The sequence below is a fragment of the Helicoverpa armigera genome, chromosome 15 (assembly GCF_030705265.1).
Source record: "Helicoverpa armigera isolate CAAS_96S chromosome 15, ASM3070526v1, whole genome shotgun sequence".
NCBI lineage: Eukaryota > Metazoa > Arthropoda > Insecta > Lepidoptera > Noctuidae > Helicoverpa > Helicoverpa armigera.
Genome location: NC_087134.1, coordinates 6540164 through 6555002, shown reverse-complemented (window position 1 = coordinate 6555002; position 14839 = coordinate 6540164). Strand labels below are relative to the sequence as shown.

Sequence of the window (14839 nt, the reverse complement as noted above, 5' to 3'; positions counted from 1 at the left end):
AAATATTTAATTTGAGTTTGAATTACGGTTAGTCGAAAACTAGAAAATCTGACAATCAGTCTTACCAAGGGGTTTTGTGTTGACCAGGTAACTGGTTTGAGGAGGTAAGATAGGCAGTCGCTCCAAGTAAAACGATGCAAAATCCGATTAAACTGGAAGCGACCTCGATATAGTTGGGGAATGCTAAGCAGATGATTAGTGTTACGTTTTATTATCTTAGTTATTCTTTGTATGTTTTTATTGAGAAAAAGAAAACTAAGACCTCATTAAGACGCCAATGGCGACTTTACTGATGTGTGCTGTGTTTTTCTATGGGCGTAGATGACTGATTTAAATAAAAAAATAAAAAAAAAATTATAAGGAACCTAAAATAAAACTAGTTCAGACTTATAAACGCTGTTTATTCATAGAACCTACCTTTAGTACAAAATTATTTAAAACTAGCTTCTGTCAGCGGTTTCACCCGCATCCCATGGGAACCTTTACACTAACCCGAATAAAAAGTAGCCTATAGCCTTCTTCGAAAAATGGGCTATCTAACACTGAAAGAATTTTTCAAATCGGACTATTACTTCGTGAGATTATAGATTTAAATGAAATAAATTGTCATCATAATTCTAAATAAGACCTTTTTAATATAAAAACGAATTAACAATCACTGATCAATCACAACACTGATAATTTGGCAGGTTCGTTATATGATGAAGACATCCACTATGAAAGGATTTCACGAAACGAAACGATTCCAACACTGAGGGTGTAGATCCCACGAGTCACGGGTGAAACCGTTGAAAATATTGTTCGACATACCTACGATATTTCAGACACAAAAAGTTCACACAGACTAGAAAATTAATACTGATGTTTTTCTACTAACCTAACCTAACACCATAAATTATTATCATATGTATAAAAATAGAGTTGTCGAGTGTTACTATACTAATTACTGTTAATAACGTTCCTACTGCTAATAGTCATCGTAGTTTTTGCCTTAGCAACCGTAAAACCATTTCCACTTTATACGATACAGTATACCAATGTTATGTATGACGTTGTCAGTTGACAACTGACAATTCGAAGGTTAGCGAATAAGCCCACTGGATGAATGATACAGAGTGTGATGATACTGTATGCTACAGGGGTATACGTACTTACTTACAAGCATCAAGCTTATTTGCACTGACAAGGTACTATATTTCCAATTTGAGTTTTACATCCCATTTGTTTCGAAGACAGTTAGGATGTTACTTTTTTACTTCGCACGTTTAAAATCGTTCAATAACGTGCATCCGATGAAGCGCAGCCCAGAGCACGAGTTCATATCGTGCTAAAAATGAGTTCCAAATTCGAATTGTAATACGGACCTGATGAGTGAGTTCGTCCAAAATGGACTCAGGCGTGGTCATCGTAGGGGGCAATGGCGCCATCAATGTAGTAGTTCTAGAAGTGGTCGGCACTTGTGTAGTTGTCGATGTCGAAGTGGTTGTGGACGCAGTAGTCGGCACGGTAGTCGGCGTCGGACTAGTGGTGGGGGGTGGGGGCGGCGTGGTCGGCGCCTCGGGCTGCGGCGACGGGGACGGTGACGTCACCAGCTCCGTCGATGACGATGACGTCACCAGCTCGTGCAGTTCGGTAGACTCACGGATTATTACGGTTTGCTGAAAGTGCCATGCGGACGCTCACACGATGTGTTGTGAAATATAGACGTTAAGACAACGTTCATAGAGACCAGATTTGTTTGTACAGAAATGTATAGTTGAAATGTATTTACAAAGAATTAGTTTTTGAAAGATAGAATAAAGACCCCAATGCATTTTAGTGTATTTATATATCCGAATGCAGAACCAAAATATACATAACTTAAACGTAATATCCATACATCTAAAGCAATAAATTCGTTGTCTACACGTCACAGATTAGTCGAGAACATATTTACAGACAAGTTACTCTAATGGGTATGAATCGTGAAACCCTTCAAACCCGATGTTAAATCAAATCAACTCGCACACGATTAGATTAATTTTGGGTGGGTTAGGATGATAGACAAGTGGTGAATACTTACCAATTCCGGTTCTAGGGTGGTGGTTTCTTCTTGTAGTATGACGGGGGCGAAGGAGTCTACCCCCATGCGTCGTGGGCTGACAGGCAGTAGTGTCGGGGGGACCGACATGTTAACATTGTTGTTGTCGGACGGGGAGGCAGACAGTGCGGTAATGCCCACTTCGTTATGCTGTAGAAAAGATATAAGGTGAGTATGTGGGTGTAAGAAAGGCGTGGTTGTGTGAAGTGTACAGTTGAAACTATGTGCTGTTAGTCACTGTCTGTGTGTGACTTGTAGTTGTCGTCTACTATGAAATAGGGAACTGGGGTTTTTAAGTTAAAGTAGAAGTATCTAATTGTATTACAACAGGTTCTTTAGAGGTATCTAGTCTTCATAGTAGGCGATCAGTAATTGCATGTATCTATTAATTAATTAGTCAAAAAGAGGTATCTGTTAAAGTACAGTTTTCAAATTCAATCACAGTCATGCTAACGGTTTACAAACACAGTCTAATTATTACTACAGATGCACTAAAGAATAAATCCCAGTTTCAAAATGCATTGTCGATAACTCGAGTCATACAACAGTACTAAACATTACTAAGATAGACATTCCAAAACTAACTAAAATATCTTCACATAAAACTAAACAATAATGGGTACATTCTGTTAGAGTAGCTGAAACACAATATCGTTAAAATATATACATTTTAAGAACTTACGTTTTTTGTATAAATAAAACAAACATTTAACAAATGTATACCTACCTACTAGAGGGGTTAGCGTTTTCTTAGAGGACTGATGAGTAACTTGCACAACTGTTATTTGGGTAAAGACAGTATCATAGGGTAATGTGAAAAGAGACATGGCACTTTATGACCTAAGGTTTTAAGTGCAGTTGTGCAGGCTACCACAACTCCAGATCAACTCCTTCGGAATCGATATTGACAGGTAATTATTCACTTCTAAAATAAATAAATAGTAATACAAAGGTAGAGCAGTACACGTAGCATGCGACGAGTAAGGACACAACACGCACATGCATGACACGTAAACTCGACAGCGGGGTACGACAAACCTCCGTGGTATACGAATAAGTTGTGAACTCAGGAGTGGTCTCCTCGCGGGCTTCCTCCGTGCTAGTGGGCGGGGCACTCGGCGGAGGGGGCGGGGCCGGTGTGTCGGGCGCGGGGGTGGGGTCGGGGGGCGGGGAGGCAGGGACGGGGGGCGGGGTGGCGGGGGTCGGCTCGGGGGCGGCGCTCTCGGTCTGAAACGTGTCGGTGCTGGTGTGTGGCGCGCCGGGGGCGGGGCCGTCGCCGTGGTGGTGGCGGTGCGGGTGGGGGGCGGGGGTCAGGGGGTCCACCTGGCGCAGCCGCGGGACACGCACGTTAGTACTGCCACCCTTACACGTAGACAACAGCGCTGTCTGTGGTTATTGCCGATGCCGACATGGACCAGGATACTAAAGCTGCGACCTCCACTACCTTTCTTTTTATATGTCAGACCATCAAAGGGACGGTCCGACTTTAGTTAACACAGCAACAAACTGTGTAATTGACAGCGCACCTAGCTATCGCGTTAACTTGAGAATGTATCAGCTTACAATGAAACCATCGAGTCAACATTGCCGCATCGTAGCCGTCAATGCACAATAGACTCTAAATCAACATTTCAGTATCATACTTTGAAGAAAATTAATTTACTAATTAATTGGCAGCACGCATTCACGTGTAAAGTGCATTTGAGGAGTTGCAGTGCTTATTACAAATATTGTTAATAGTGCATCAGCATATCCTTAGTGTAGGTGGCCTCTAAGCTTTCGATAAAATTGAGTGATATTAAAATGCAGTACTTAGGTAAGTTCTGTGTTCTGTATTATTATAGCAATATCAATTTTAGTGTATATTTGAATAATATCGAGAGCGCAATGACAATGGAAGCGCATCCTTAATATTCCCAGTCCATGCGTAACACAAATACGCTTTAGCATCAATTAATATGCTCCAGTTAGTCTGTTTATATACAGCGATGTTCAAGCATTGTAAAGCGTTGTTATAACCACACACAAAGCTCACAATATGTTTCATATTATTATAATAAAAACTTAATTATGTTTCAGTTGTCGCCATGAGGTGAATTTGGATGTCAAATGAATGTTGGTTGATATGAGTTGTATTGTTAAAACAAAATGGAACTTTGGACGTAAAGTGTAACTTAAAAATGAAAATGTTGGTATATTTGAGGTGATCAAATGGTACTTCATTCAACATTCCATGCTATGTGGTCCTAGTACGAACGCCGCTATAATGTGGTGACAGTCAAGTGCAAGATATGCATTCCGTAGTATATGTGGGATGACTAAGCTTACTCCTTGGGAAATACGTGGCTATTTAAAAAACAACGTCTGTGCACAGCTGCGGCGTATAATTTACATAAATTAATCAAACAACCATTTGCTATTTCAATGAAATATTTGAGTATATTTCCCAATGAATAAAACGAATGATGCATAAGTACTAAGAAACAGAATGTATGACAGTTCCACACTAAATTAAATATGACTTGCATTGGTAATATAAATGATTCATAGTCATGTTTCAAATGATGCTATTTATGTTTGAATTCCGCGAAAATAATGTAAATGCTATATGGTTAACCTCGTCCCATTGAATTTAAATGTTAAAATGGAATGAATGAAGCAATTAGTTTCGCACCGGGACTAATATTTACGTAATAGGAACTGTTTATTGCCTACAGTTCCTAGAACGTATTGACCAACTAAAAGTACACTATGTTCGAAATAACTTGGCCAGTCTGAAATATGCCAATGGCCTGCGCAGTAGATAATTTTATTCAGAAAAAATCGAAGTACTGCGCAGCCAAAGTTAACTTCAGATTTGCTAAAATATTTCGAAAATGGTGTACAACCCAATTTTAATATTCATTTCATACCTTTTTGACAGAAGTTGCTAACTCCTCATTTCCCGTAATAATTTTGATAAAGAAACATTAATTGCATTGACGAGCCAAACATTAGGGTGATGTTAGAATGACGGCTCATTTCATAAGTTATACGACGATACAATACACATCACAACATCAAAGGCTTGTCACGGCAGTGTTTGGTAATGTCACATTCTTTCATTGCTACTAAATGTATACTTTATATGAACGCAAAACAGGATTTTGACATGGTCTTCTCACAGCACAATGCATTTATTTTTTTCTTTAAACATTCTTTAAAATTCCTAATCTATTTCCATTTTCCAAAGAGGCCCCTCTTGGCTGTCAGTTTTGCTCATGTTTTGCAAAGAATGACTGCATATTTGACCTCCTCAACCCAGTCATTACCGGGGCATCACGATACCCCTACATTCTTGGCGCGTTACTGTCAAACATAGGTACCTACTGACAATTCTTCTGTAATAACTCCCTGCACAAAGAGAACGTGACCTTGCCAACCACTGCCGAACATAGCCGAGCACAGCCGATCACCCCCGAGCGTACTCACCACGTCAGCGCCGACGTCGTGATTGGCGAAGCCGTCTTCGTCGTCAATGCCGTCATCGTAGCCGCTGTAGTCGGCGTCCGCGTCGGCGTCGTCGTCTTCGTTGTCGTATTCCGCGTCGTAGCTGTTGCCGCCTGAACCTTCCAGCTGGAATAGGGAGTTGGTTTTTAAGTTGGTATAGTTCGTGTGAAATTTTGCTTCTCCGGAGATGGCTTATGGTGACTGCGTAACAGTGAAAATGTACGGACAAAATGGTATTGTATTATTATGCGGCATGCGCTTGCATAACATGGCTATAACTACAAAGTAACTGAAAAACTTATCCGGACTTGTACTTTCAACGTGGTAATATGAAGCTGGTATATGTTATTCTAATGTTAAATTCCAATATTTATTTATAAAAGACTATCTTAAAGCTTAGAACAGCGGTTCCCGAATTCTTTTGGCTTCGGAACCCTTTTCGTTTCACCATTTTTCGGCGGAACCTTAGCTTAAGTAAGAAGTAAACTAAAGATGTAAATACACTTAGGTACGGCTCGTGGCGCATGGTAGCGCACCAAATGGTTATATATGGTAAGAGACATATCCATTATACCACGACATTTATTCATACACACGGGCCCGAAAACAATTTAGCCGCCCTTGACTTTGTGTATTATGTGTAGTAAGTAAGTGTAGTAATAGTTTTGAGTTTGAAGACTGACAAAGTAAACGCAAAAAGAAATAGATTGGGTTTTTACAGGTGGGAGGCGAGCGAGCGCGATTTCTTTTAACTAAAAGATGAAGTTCCAAGCACCCGCTAGCATTGAAAAACAATCAGTGGTAGCCGGTATCGCGAGCGAAGCGAGCGCGATTTTTTTTTAGATTAAGTACCTACACAAAATAAAAAAAGTAGGTACAATATCCACACAAAAAAGCAAATGCAAATGAATAAGCAGCTAGCGAAGAAAGCGCTATTGCTTTTTCTGAACCAGAGGAATAAAAATAAACACCAAAGGAAACCTCGACGGAAGAGCGCGAAATTTTTTCGGTGTTGGATACTTGAGCAATGAAACGAACATAAAAGCGCGAGCGAAGCGAGCGCGAAATTTTCGGATTCGCGGAGGTACAAAAATTGGAAATAATGTCACACTTTGATTCATGGTAAATTAGCCACTGGAAATACTCGTATGCCGTGTCATTTCACGTCCTCTCAAATGTATGAAAACGTATAATCCTGGCGATTAAGCCCAAAAAATGCGGTGATTTTTGGCTGACTCGCTTCCTACATTTGCCAATTGCCGAAGACCTGGAGGTATTAAGTTAATCTACAATTTGTAAAAAACGGAATTAAATTATCAGCTGCCGTGGCCTTTCCCCGGCCTTGTCGCGAAAGTACGAGACTTACACTCCCGAGTGGTACCCACCTACATGGTGCCTAAATGGAATTTTGGAATGCAACAATTTAATTGAAAATGAATAATAATTTAATATTGTCAAACGTGAAACGATTTACTATATGGAAAACTTGAATTTTCCACGGAACCCCTGAGAGCCTGTCACGGAACCTCAGGGTTCCGCGGAACCCCATTTGGGAACGGCTGGCTTAGAATATAGAATTTACCATCTGACAACTAATAGGAAGGGAGATGAACAAAGTAAAACTCTCTTACAAAACCATTGTATACATTGTGAGATTTTCAATTAATTTAAGATATACACCTCAACATAAGTTCCCTTAAAATTTACCACAGAAAAGACAAAACGACTCCACATGCCCAAAACGATCTTCATTTATTATTCCGCAACAGACGTTAACAGAAACGCAATTCTATTACCAAAGCAATAAAGTACAAATTCACCTGTCGTTTGATCCTAGGTGCGGGTTGTACGGCCAGTAGCCGCCAGCCAATGACGGGCAGCCGCAGTACATGCGCGAGAGTACCGTCCCTGGCCTGCCCTCGGAGACCCGCTACTAACACTTTGTGGTGATTCCATATGCGATTCCCCAACAGAGTTTAGAAGACTCAACTCTACTACCAAAGCAATAAAGTACAAATTCACCTGTCGTTTAATCCTAGGTGCAGGTTGTACGGCCAGTAGCCTCCAGCCGATGACAGGCAGCCGAACCACGTGCGCGAGAGTACCGTCCCGCGCCTGCTCTCGGAGACCGGCTACTAACACTTTGTGGTGATTCCATAGCTTGTTGCCGCAACCAACCTGGAAAATGTAAGAATATAGACACTGTTATATTGACTGTAGTTGATTTTTATGAGGATACTTTCATACAGATTTGTGTACTTCGTGGCGAAAGAGGATGTGAGTGAAGAATAGAATTAGTGTGAGAGATGGAAAGTATATTTTGATTTTGTCTCAAGAACAACTAATCAAATAAGCCTCTAATGGAAATTTTTTAAGGCTTTAAAATACTAGGTTTTTATAATGGTTGAAGCGGTTGAGACAGACAGATATTATCGACCGATAAAAATCATAAATAAAGGTAGTTGGGCTTAATGAACATAATATTCATTTCCAAAATGTAACTAACTGGCTCGTAAGGAGAATACTATTCCCGCACAAAAACATACTAATCAACATACATCCTTGCAGACTTTTGTATTCATAATATTAATGGTATATGTTATCAGTATATTAAAGTAGTTCTGATCACAGTTGCACGAAAAGATAACTTGTTTGTGTGTGTTTAGGTCGTATGTGACCCACAGGTCACATTGAAAATCGTTTAATATTTATGACTTCATATTTTGTTTCCAAAATAGTTTTAATGAAGTAGGTGTATATGGAGAATAGATACTCGTAGTCTTTGTTTATTTGCGTGATCTGATTACTGATAAAGTAGATGTGCATATGTGTCCGCATAAGATGTTGTATGCTTTAGAAATTACATGATTGAATAAAATATTATATGCATGCATTGTAGAACACTACATTATCAGGACGATCGATTTTTCGACATTTTTCCTTAAGTATTTCTAGAATCCAGGTAAATGGGTTGAGGAGGTCAGACAGGTAATCGCTCCTTGTAAAACACTGGTACTCAGAGGCATCCCGTTAGATCGTAGGCCGACCCCAACTTAGTTGGAAAAAGGCTCGGGAGATGATATGTATTTAGATATTGTACATGATTGAATATAATAGTCTGTATTGTAGAACACTACTTTGTCAGGACGATCGATATTATTCGTCAAGTATATCTAGTACACTTACATTAAGATAGATGGCAGTGGTGGCGTCCCCGTGCCTGCGCTGCGAGGAGCCGGCGCCGCTCATGATGGTCTCGGCGTGAGGTTCCGCCTTGTAAGGCTCCATCCAGAACTCGTCCTGCAAATACATAGTAATAATGTGAATTTAGGGGTTGAATTGCTGTGACAGTTGAAAAGTATAGTAGAACCTCAGTTTCTTACAGTGCATCAAAAACAATTAAGATTTTTGAAACGAATCAGTTTTTAATACACACGGAGCTCTTTAGTTGGTACAACTATGTTATCTAAGTGTTGGCTCTCAAAAAGCTTGGTTCTCAAAAAGCGAACCAGGGGTAATCGCTCTTGAGAGTCAGAAGCCAGGAATTCTGACAAGCAGTTTAGCAAGGGGGATCAGATTGCTCCGGTAGCTTCTTGAAGGACAGGTAGTTGAGGCAGTAGCTTCATGTATCACTGTTACTCAGCTCCACTCCAAGATAGATAGAGAGAAAAGGCTATTCGTAAGTCATCTGCTGAATTATTCGAAAGGGTCATTGAGGCCCTGGTACGCCAAGAGCTAAACGGTAGATTTTAGTCAGAAGTCTCCCTCTCTTTACTCCTCCCGTTGTAACCTTGGTGGGATCATCTGAAGATTTCCGATATAAAAAGGCAATGTGTCTAAATAACATCTTACGCCATCAAGCGCCATGAAGCTGGCGAGCTGCATGAGCGCGCGAGTCCTCTGCCGCGGCGACACGCGGTGGAAGGAGCCGTCCAGCATGATGACCAGCACCAGCCGGCTCTCCTCGCCGACACATGACCCGTACTTGGAATGAGGCCTGTCTTGGGCTTTCTTCACCTGGAAGTAAGGGCACATACTATTAGTTCGATAAAACATTCCATGACAATAAATTCTCTAATCCTAGTTTATTTTAAGGAAGTTTTCTTAGCTTAATATTTTTTTGTCCTGACGAAAGATCGCTAATAATATGGAAAAGTTACAATTATCGACGGAATACCTACCTCTTGGAAAATATATAAAATGTAGATGTACATAAAAATTATACACACACTTTCTCCTTAACTTTTATTTAACATAGAAAAATCAATAAAAAATAATTTCCGCACCATCCTTACTCCCAACATTACAATGACAGTCGCAAATGAAAGTGCTGTCGTTGTGAAATAAAATTTATTTATTACGCCGCTCCCCCGCTGGTTAATGTAATGCCAATAATATAATTGAATGGCCACATGGACAAGCCAACTGTCGCTAACTTTATAGGGCACCGCCCCACACTAAAACATTCTTAAATATTCAGTACACATATCAACATTGTACCAACACGGATAGTTTAATTTTTATAGCTGTGGTAATGTATAAGTGTCGCCGATGAATCAAACGATTGATTTATGTATTTCAATTTAAGTAAAGCGACGACATGTATCAAAGCTATAAACAGGTCATTTACTGGTAAGTGCCTTCATGTTCCTGAATATTTAGACAGCTATCTTGATGCAAAGTATACAATCATAATTAATTTCTGACTAGTAACGCTAAAACTGTCAATTACAACAATGTACACGATATACGTCGACGTAAATTATTGTCTACTATCATAATTCAGTAGCACGAACTGTAATTTATAAAATCTGTTGTCATCGGACACAATTCACGGAACGCTAGTGTATACGGGAAGTAGAATTCATGAGGAAGTGCATTCTTGAGGCGGCGTAGTACTCACTTCCACTACTTCAATAGTAAAGGAAGCGGGAAGGCATTTTGCCATGACGTCACGCTCGAGCCTTAATACACAGGAACACGAACTTCACAGGACGCGCCTATGATGTCACTATACGCGATATAGTTTTAAAGTATTCTGCTACTTAAGACGTGCTTTAGATTAGTTGAGAACTCTTCAACTACATCAAAAATATCTGGTATCGTGGACTAACCTCAACAGTGAAGGAGTCGGTAGCAGTGAGACCGCGCGTGCTACCGTGCGCGGTGACAGTGAAGGTGTGCGTGCCTAAATCCTGCTTCTGGGGCACGCCACTGATCAGACCGTGCCTCGAGTCCACGGCCAGCCAGCTAGGCATGCGCCGACCGCCTTCACTTCGAACCTGGATATCAAATAAGTGCACCTTTAAACCACTTTCACAGCATTTGAAAGATTTCGATAGCACCATGAGGCCAGGATGTCACCAAGCGTATTGCACTGTATAAAGTTTATAAGCCCTCCACACTAAAGCCCCAGTTTGCCTTTACAGCGTCAGCGGCGCGAGATGGTGGACTCTTAGCGTTCAGCCGAGCGAATGGAATCTAAGTGCCTGCAGACGTCTTGTTGTGTACGATTCCAAGGACAGAAATGTAGGATACGATACGTGTTCTTATGTTGCAACGCATACCCGATATTTGATCCTCAAATACGAACCTTGACTCCCTTACGGACTGCTAATCGATTTGATTTCTGGGTCTAGAATTAAGTAGATAATAACACTTAAGCTAACGTCTTCTAACTACGATTTTGGACTGTGAAACAATATGTTTAAATCATCTCTTCACATACCTTATAAGCTAGTACTTTTCCCGAAAAAGCTTCCTTTGGGATTTCCATTCGGAACAGATGTCCCACATAGGCCGATGTGTCGGGCACGCCCCATAACCTTCTTAGGCCATTTTTGGCTATTTCTGAGTGGTTTGCTGTTAATTCAACCTGAAAGGTCAACCATAAAACTTTACGCTTCTATTGCTTAGTCGGCAAGCGAGGTAGGAGGAAGTTTATGATTTGTCGACGTATTTTGACTGAAAATCACTTAAGTAGGTATTCTACTACAGTGTATTAGACGTATGTACATACGAATGTTTGTTATGACAGGAAGTGTAACATGATGAGAGTGTACTGACCAGAAATTCTTCACTGTTGTCAAATGCGAAGTCGTCATCGTGCCTCGTGAGCGCGAGTGGACACAGCATGAGCAGAGCGCACGCGATATACCTCGCCCGCCCCATCTCGCCTCCCCACCACTACTACACTCATAAACACATCTTGATCATCTGTAAACAAACAAATAATATTTTAATACATCATCATCATATACGTGTGTATACAAATGTTTGTAAACACGAGCAATTGCATGAAAATTGATTGTTTGCTGCATACTATTAGTTGTAAACTGATAGGTGACAAGGTCAATAAAGCTGTTAATAGGTACTACATTGCTGATCAATTGATGACACGTGATAGTGCACACGAAGGCACCGCTGCGTGTGGAACATACTAAAATATAAATTGTAAATGCTTCATATTATAAAAAGAATAGTTATGGTGTACTATCCAAAGAAACTCGATGACTTGGCCAAAAATACCTAAGTGTAAGAGACTAAAGAGAGCGGTCAAAGAATCCGGGAGGCTTTTGTCCGACGACACTTGCCAGCATAAAGAAAACTGAAGGTTTCAATAGATATAGCGGTGATATTGTTAAAGCTTTGTCTTTCATACATATCATAGACACATTCAGAAAAAAAATCAAAATTAAATAAAACGTGTTGCCCGGACATTGAGCGTGATAATTTAAACATTGTTTAGCCTATGATGGTGCATTCAAAAATGGACAAATTTTCGTTAAATATGGTGTACAAATGACTTGGTAATAAAGAAGAAAGAGAGGGGAGGGCAAACGGAAACGACTCGGGTACTGTTACACAGTTAAAGGCGCGTGTTGGCGCATAATGATTGGACACAAATAGAATGAGCTTTTGAACGCTCCCCGCCTTGCTTAGCATGCTGTCGCGAAACCACTTCAGGGAATACTTTTATATCCCTTTTAAAATAATGTGGCCTTTACAACCACTCGAGACGAGAGCCAATACCGTAAGAGCAACATTTAGTTCCAAATATACTTTTAATGAGTTCCAAGTTAATTGTGTTGTTATAATTAAGACCGCAGAAAATTCGGCTCTGTGAAAAACTCCGAGATAACAAAGCTTAGGCGTGGTCGTTAGTTCTCGAGACGCGGTAATCTGGAAGGCAAATACTAATGTACGCAAGATCCCACGGGGAAAACGAGCCCAAATTATGTACATACTATGTAAATGTTTTAACTTACAGAAACACAGAAAGTAACGGAGCGTATTATTATGTATATTTAGGAAAATAATATTCTACACCATTTTATTTAATATAAACAGACTCGTTAAAAATGATTTATGACGACTTCTGAAATTCTGGACATAACTCGACCACTCCAATTATTTTCAAGAAGAGCGCGAAAAGCGGAAACGTTTCGGAATGAACGTGCTCAGCGATAAACGTTAAGTAGAAATGGTACTTTATGTTGAGTACATTGCAGTGAGTTTTAACAATATTAACTCAACTATATTGACCTCTTTGCTGCCCAGGAAGTCTCTGAAAGATACACATTTTTTGCGGTAATCCAAGGAAGAGGAAAAATCCCGAGGCAAATGTGCGGATACAGGGGTCGGTCAATCGGCTTCGATCGGAAAGTTTTATATCAAGACGGCACTATAAAGATGAGAGGAAACGGGAGGAGTTTCCTACAAAGTGCTTTCACACAGCCGTGTAATGCAGTGCAGAACATAAAGTTAAATGTGAAATGAAAAGTTACTTTGAAATCAAACTAAAAATAGCTAGCGCATAAAACTGCTGTTTGAATACAACGACAAACTGAATGTTGGACTATACGACAGTTGACGGAATTCGTAGAATATGGGGAAGCTTTATCAAATTGTAGGCAATTGTTTCATGAGAGTGAAATACTCCGAATCGTTCTACTCCTTTTTGTTAAAAATAATATGTTTGGTACAAATAACATATGACGCAAAGATACGAGTAATATGTTTTGAGGGCCTAGCATATCTGTTTATTTGGCACTTAGTAATGAGCTGACTTAATGAATCAAATTGTTTATACTAGACTGCTTAGTTCGCCACTAAAGTAGATGCTGATGTAGCATTGTAACATCGTTGCTGAATTAGACAAGATCAGGTAACATTCTGCGCAAAGCATATTATTGCCTAATTACTTCATTCGTAGACGAATTTAAGAAATTAATGATACTGAAAAGAAATGATAAGCTTTGTATTAAAATAAAGTAAGGAACTCCGAAAACTCTTTAAACGGTAACGCTAAAGGAAAATTGTAAAATTTGTCCCAGTTTGGAAGCAATTTCCTTAAAACATTTGCTGATCTAAAACTTTCTACACTTGGAATATTTTTTGTGAGTTTTGAATTATTCTCGTTCCTTTGTTTGCTGTATAACAAACATTTTGTCAACTGAGTGCTTAGTACCCTTCTAATTGAAAACAATCTAGACATTCATTGGTACAACAACAAAATAAATCCGCAATGTTTTTAGACACATTCTATTTGAAGTTTCGCCAGCACGTTAAAGGCAGGCAAACTCTCTAGCAGCTTACCCTTGGGTTGTGAGGGGACCGAACACTAAGAGGGTTACCACAATGGATCCTTCCCCCGACAAAATCGAGTCTGTGCTTATGTACGATGTATGTACACTCGTGTTCAATAACGCTGTAGACTTAAGCCGACGTCATGTACGAAATAATTACTTGATTCCCGGTGTATGTGGTTACAATCAAACTCATACAAGCGACTAAAATTGCAGAGTTATCAACGAGCGACAATATTTACTCATTTTATATCAATATTTGCTTGGTAATCACTGTTTCTACTGGTGACTCAGTAACTGCACCATTTTCGTCAAAATAAGGAAAGAAAATTGAAAGAATAAGCCCCTGCTTGGGGCAAGTGCAAGGGATCGAAAATCATTCAATCTCCAGACCCCTTACTTTTCGAGATTGGGGTGCAAGTAAATAGCATTTATCATCACAATAACTTTTGTTTTTTAATACATAAACGGTCTGTGGGCTACTTAGTCGTAAATACACTCGCAAGAAGGACGAAAAGTAGGTATTTTGAGATAAGAAGTCAATGTGGTTATTGTATCGGAATTCAAACGGGAAGTATTTGAAGTGTAATTAATCAATTATCTCTTCTATTACATAATTTCTTGACTTTCCTTCTTTTGGGATTGCAATAGAAAACGCGATACACAACTTTTTCATAACTAT

At 39.8% G+C, this 14839-nt stretch overlaps 1 protein-coding gene across 8 annotated transcripts in view; it reads right to left on the bottom strand.

Moving 5' to 3' along the window:
- The window catches only part of LOC110370537 (dystroglycan 1), a 72911-nt gene that overhangs the window by 8382 nt on the left and 49690 nt on the right, over nucleotides 1-14839 (bottom strand). For 4 of the 8 annotated variants that reach the window (XM_064038352.1, XM_064038354.1, XM_064038353.1 and 1 more), the window contains 11 exons: nucleotides 11636-11785; nucleotides 11298-11444; nucleotides 11163-11204; nucleotides 10684-10851; nucleotides 9422-9586; nucleotides 8756-8869; nucleotides 7592-7747; nucleotides 5552-5695; nucleotides 3119-3403; nucleotides 2063-2230; nucleotides 1365-1658 (listed from right to left, as the gene is read on the bottom strand). In XM_064038352.1, the coding sequence (XP_063894422.1) occupies nucleotides 1365-1658; nucleotides 2063-2230; nucleotides 3119-3403; nucleotides 5552-5695; nucleotides 7592-7747; nucleotides 8756-8869; nucleotides 9422-9586; nucleotides 10684-10851; nucleotides 11163-11204; nucleotides 11298-11444; nucleotides 11636-11740 (1788 nt within the window). In that variant the 5' untranslated portion in view covers nucleotides 11741-11785. The remainder of the gene's footprint in view (nucleotides 1-1364; nucleotides 1659-2062; nucleotides 2231-3118; nucleotides 3404-5551; nucleotides 5696-7591; nucleotides 7748-8755; nucleotides 8870-9421; nucleotides 9587-10683; nucleotides 10852-11162; nucleotides 11205-11297; nucleotides 11445-11635; nucleotides 11786-14839) is intronic. The other 4 variants (XM_064038357.1, XM_064038359.1, XM_064038356.1 and 1 more) reach the window with 4 other exon arrangements.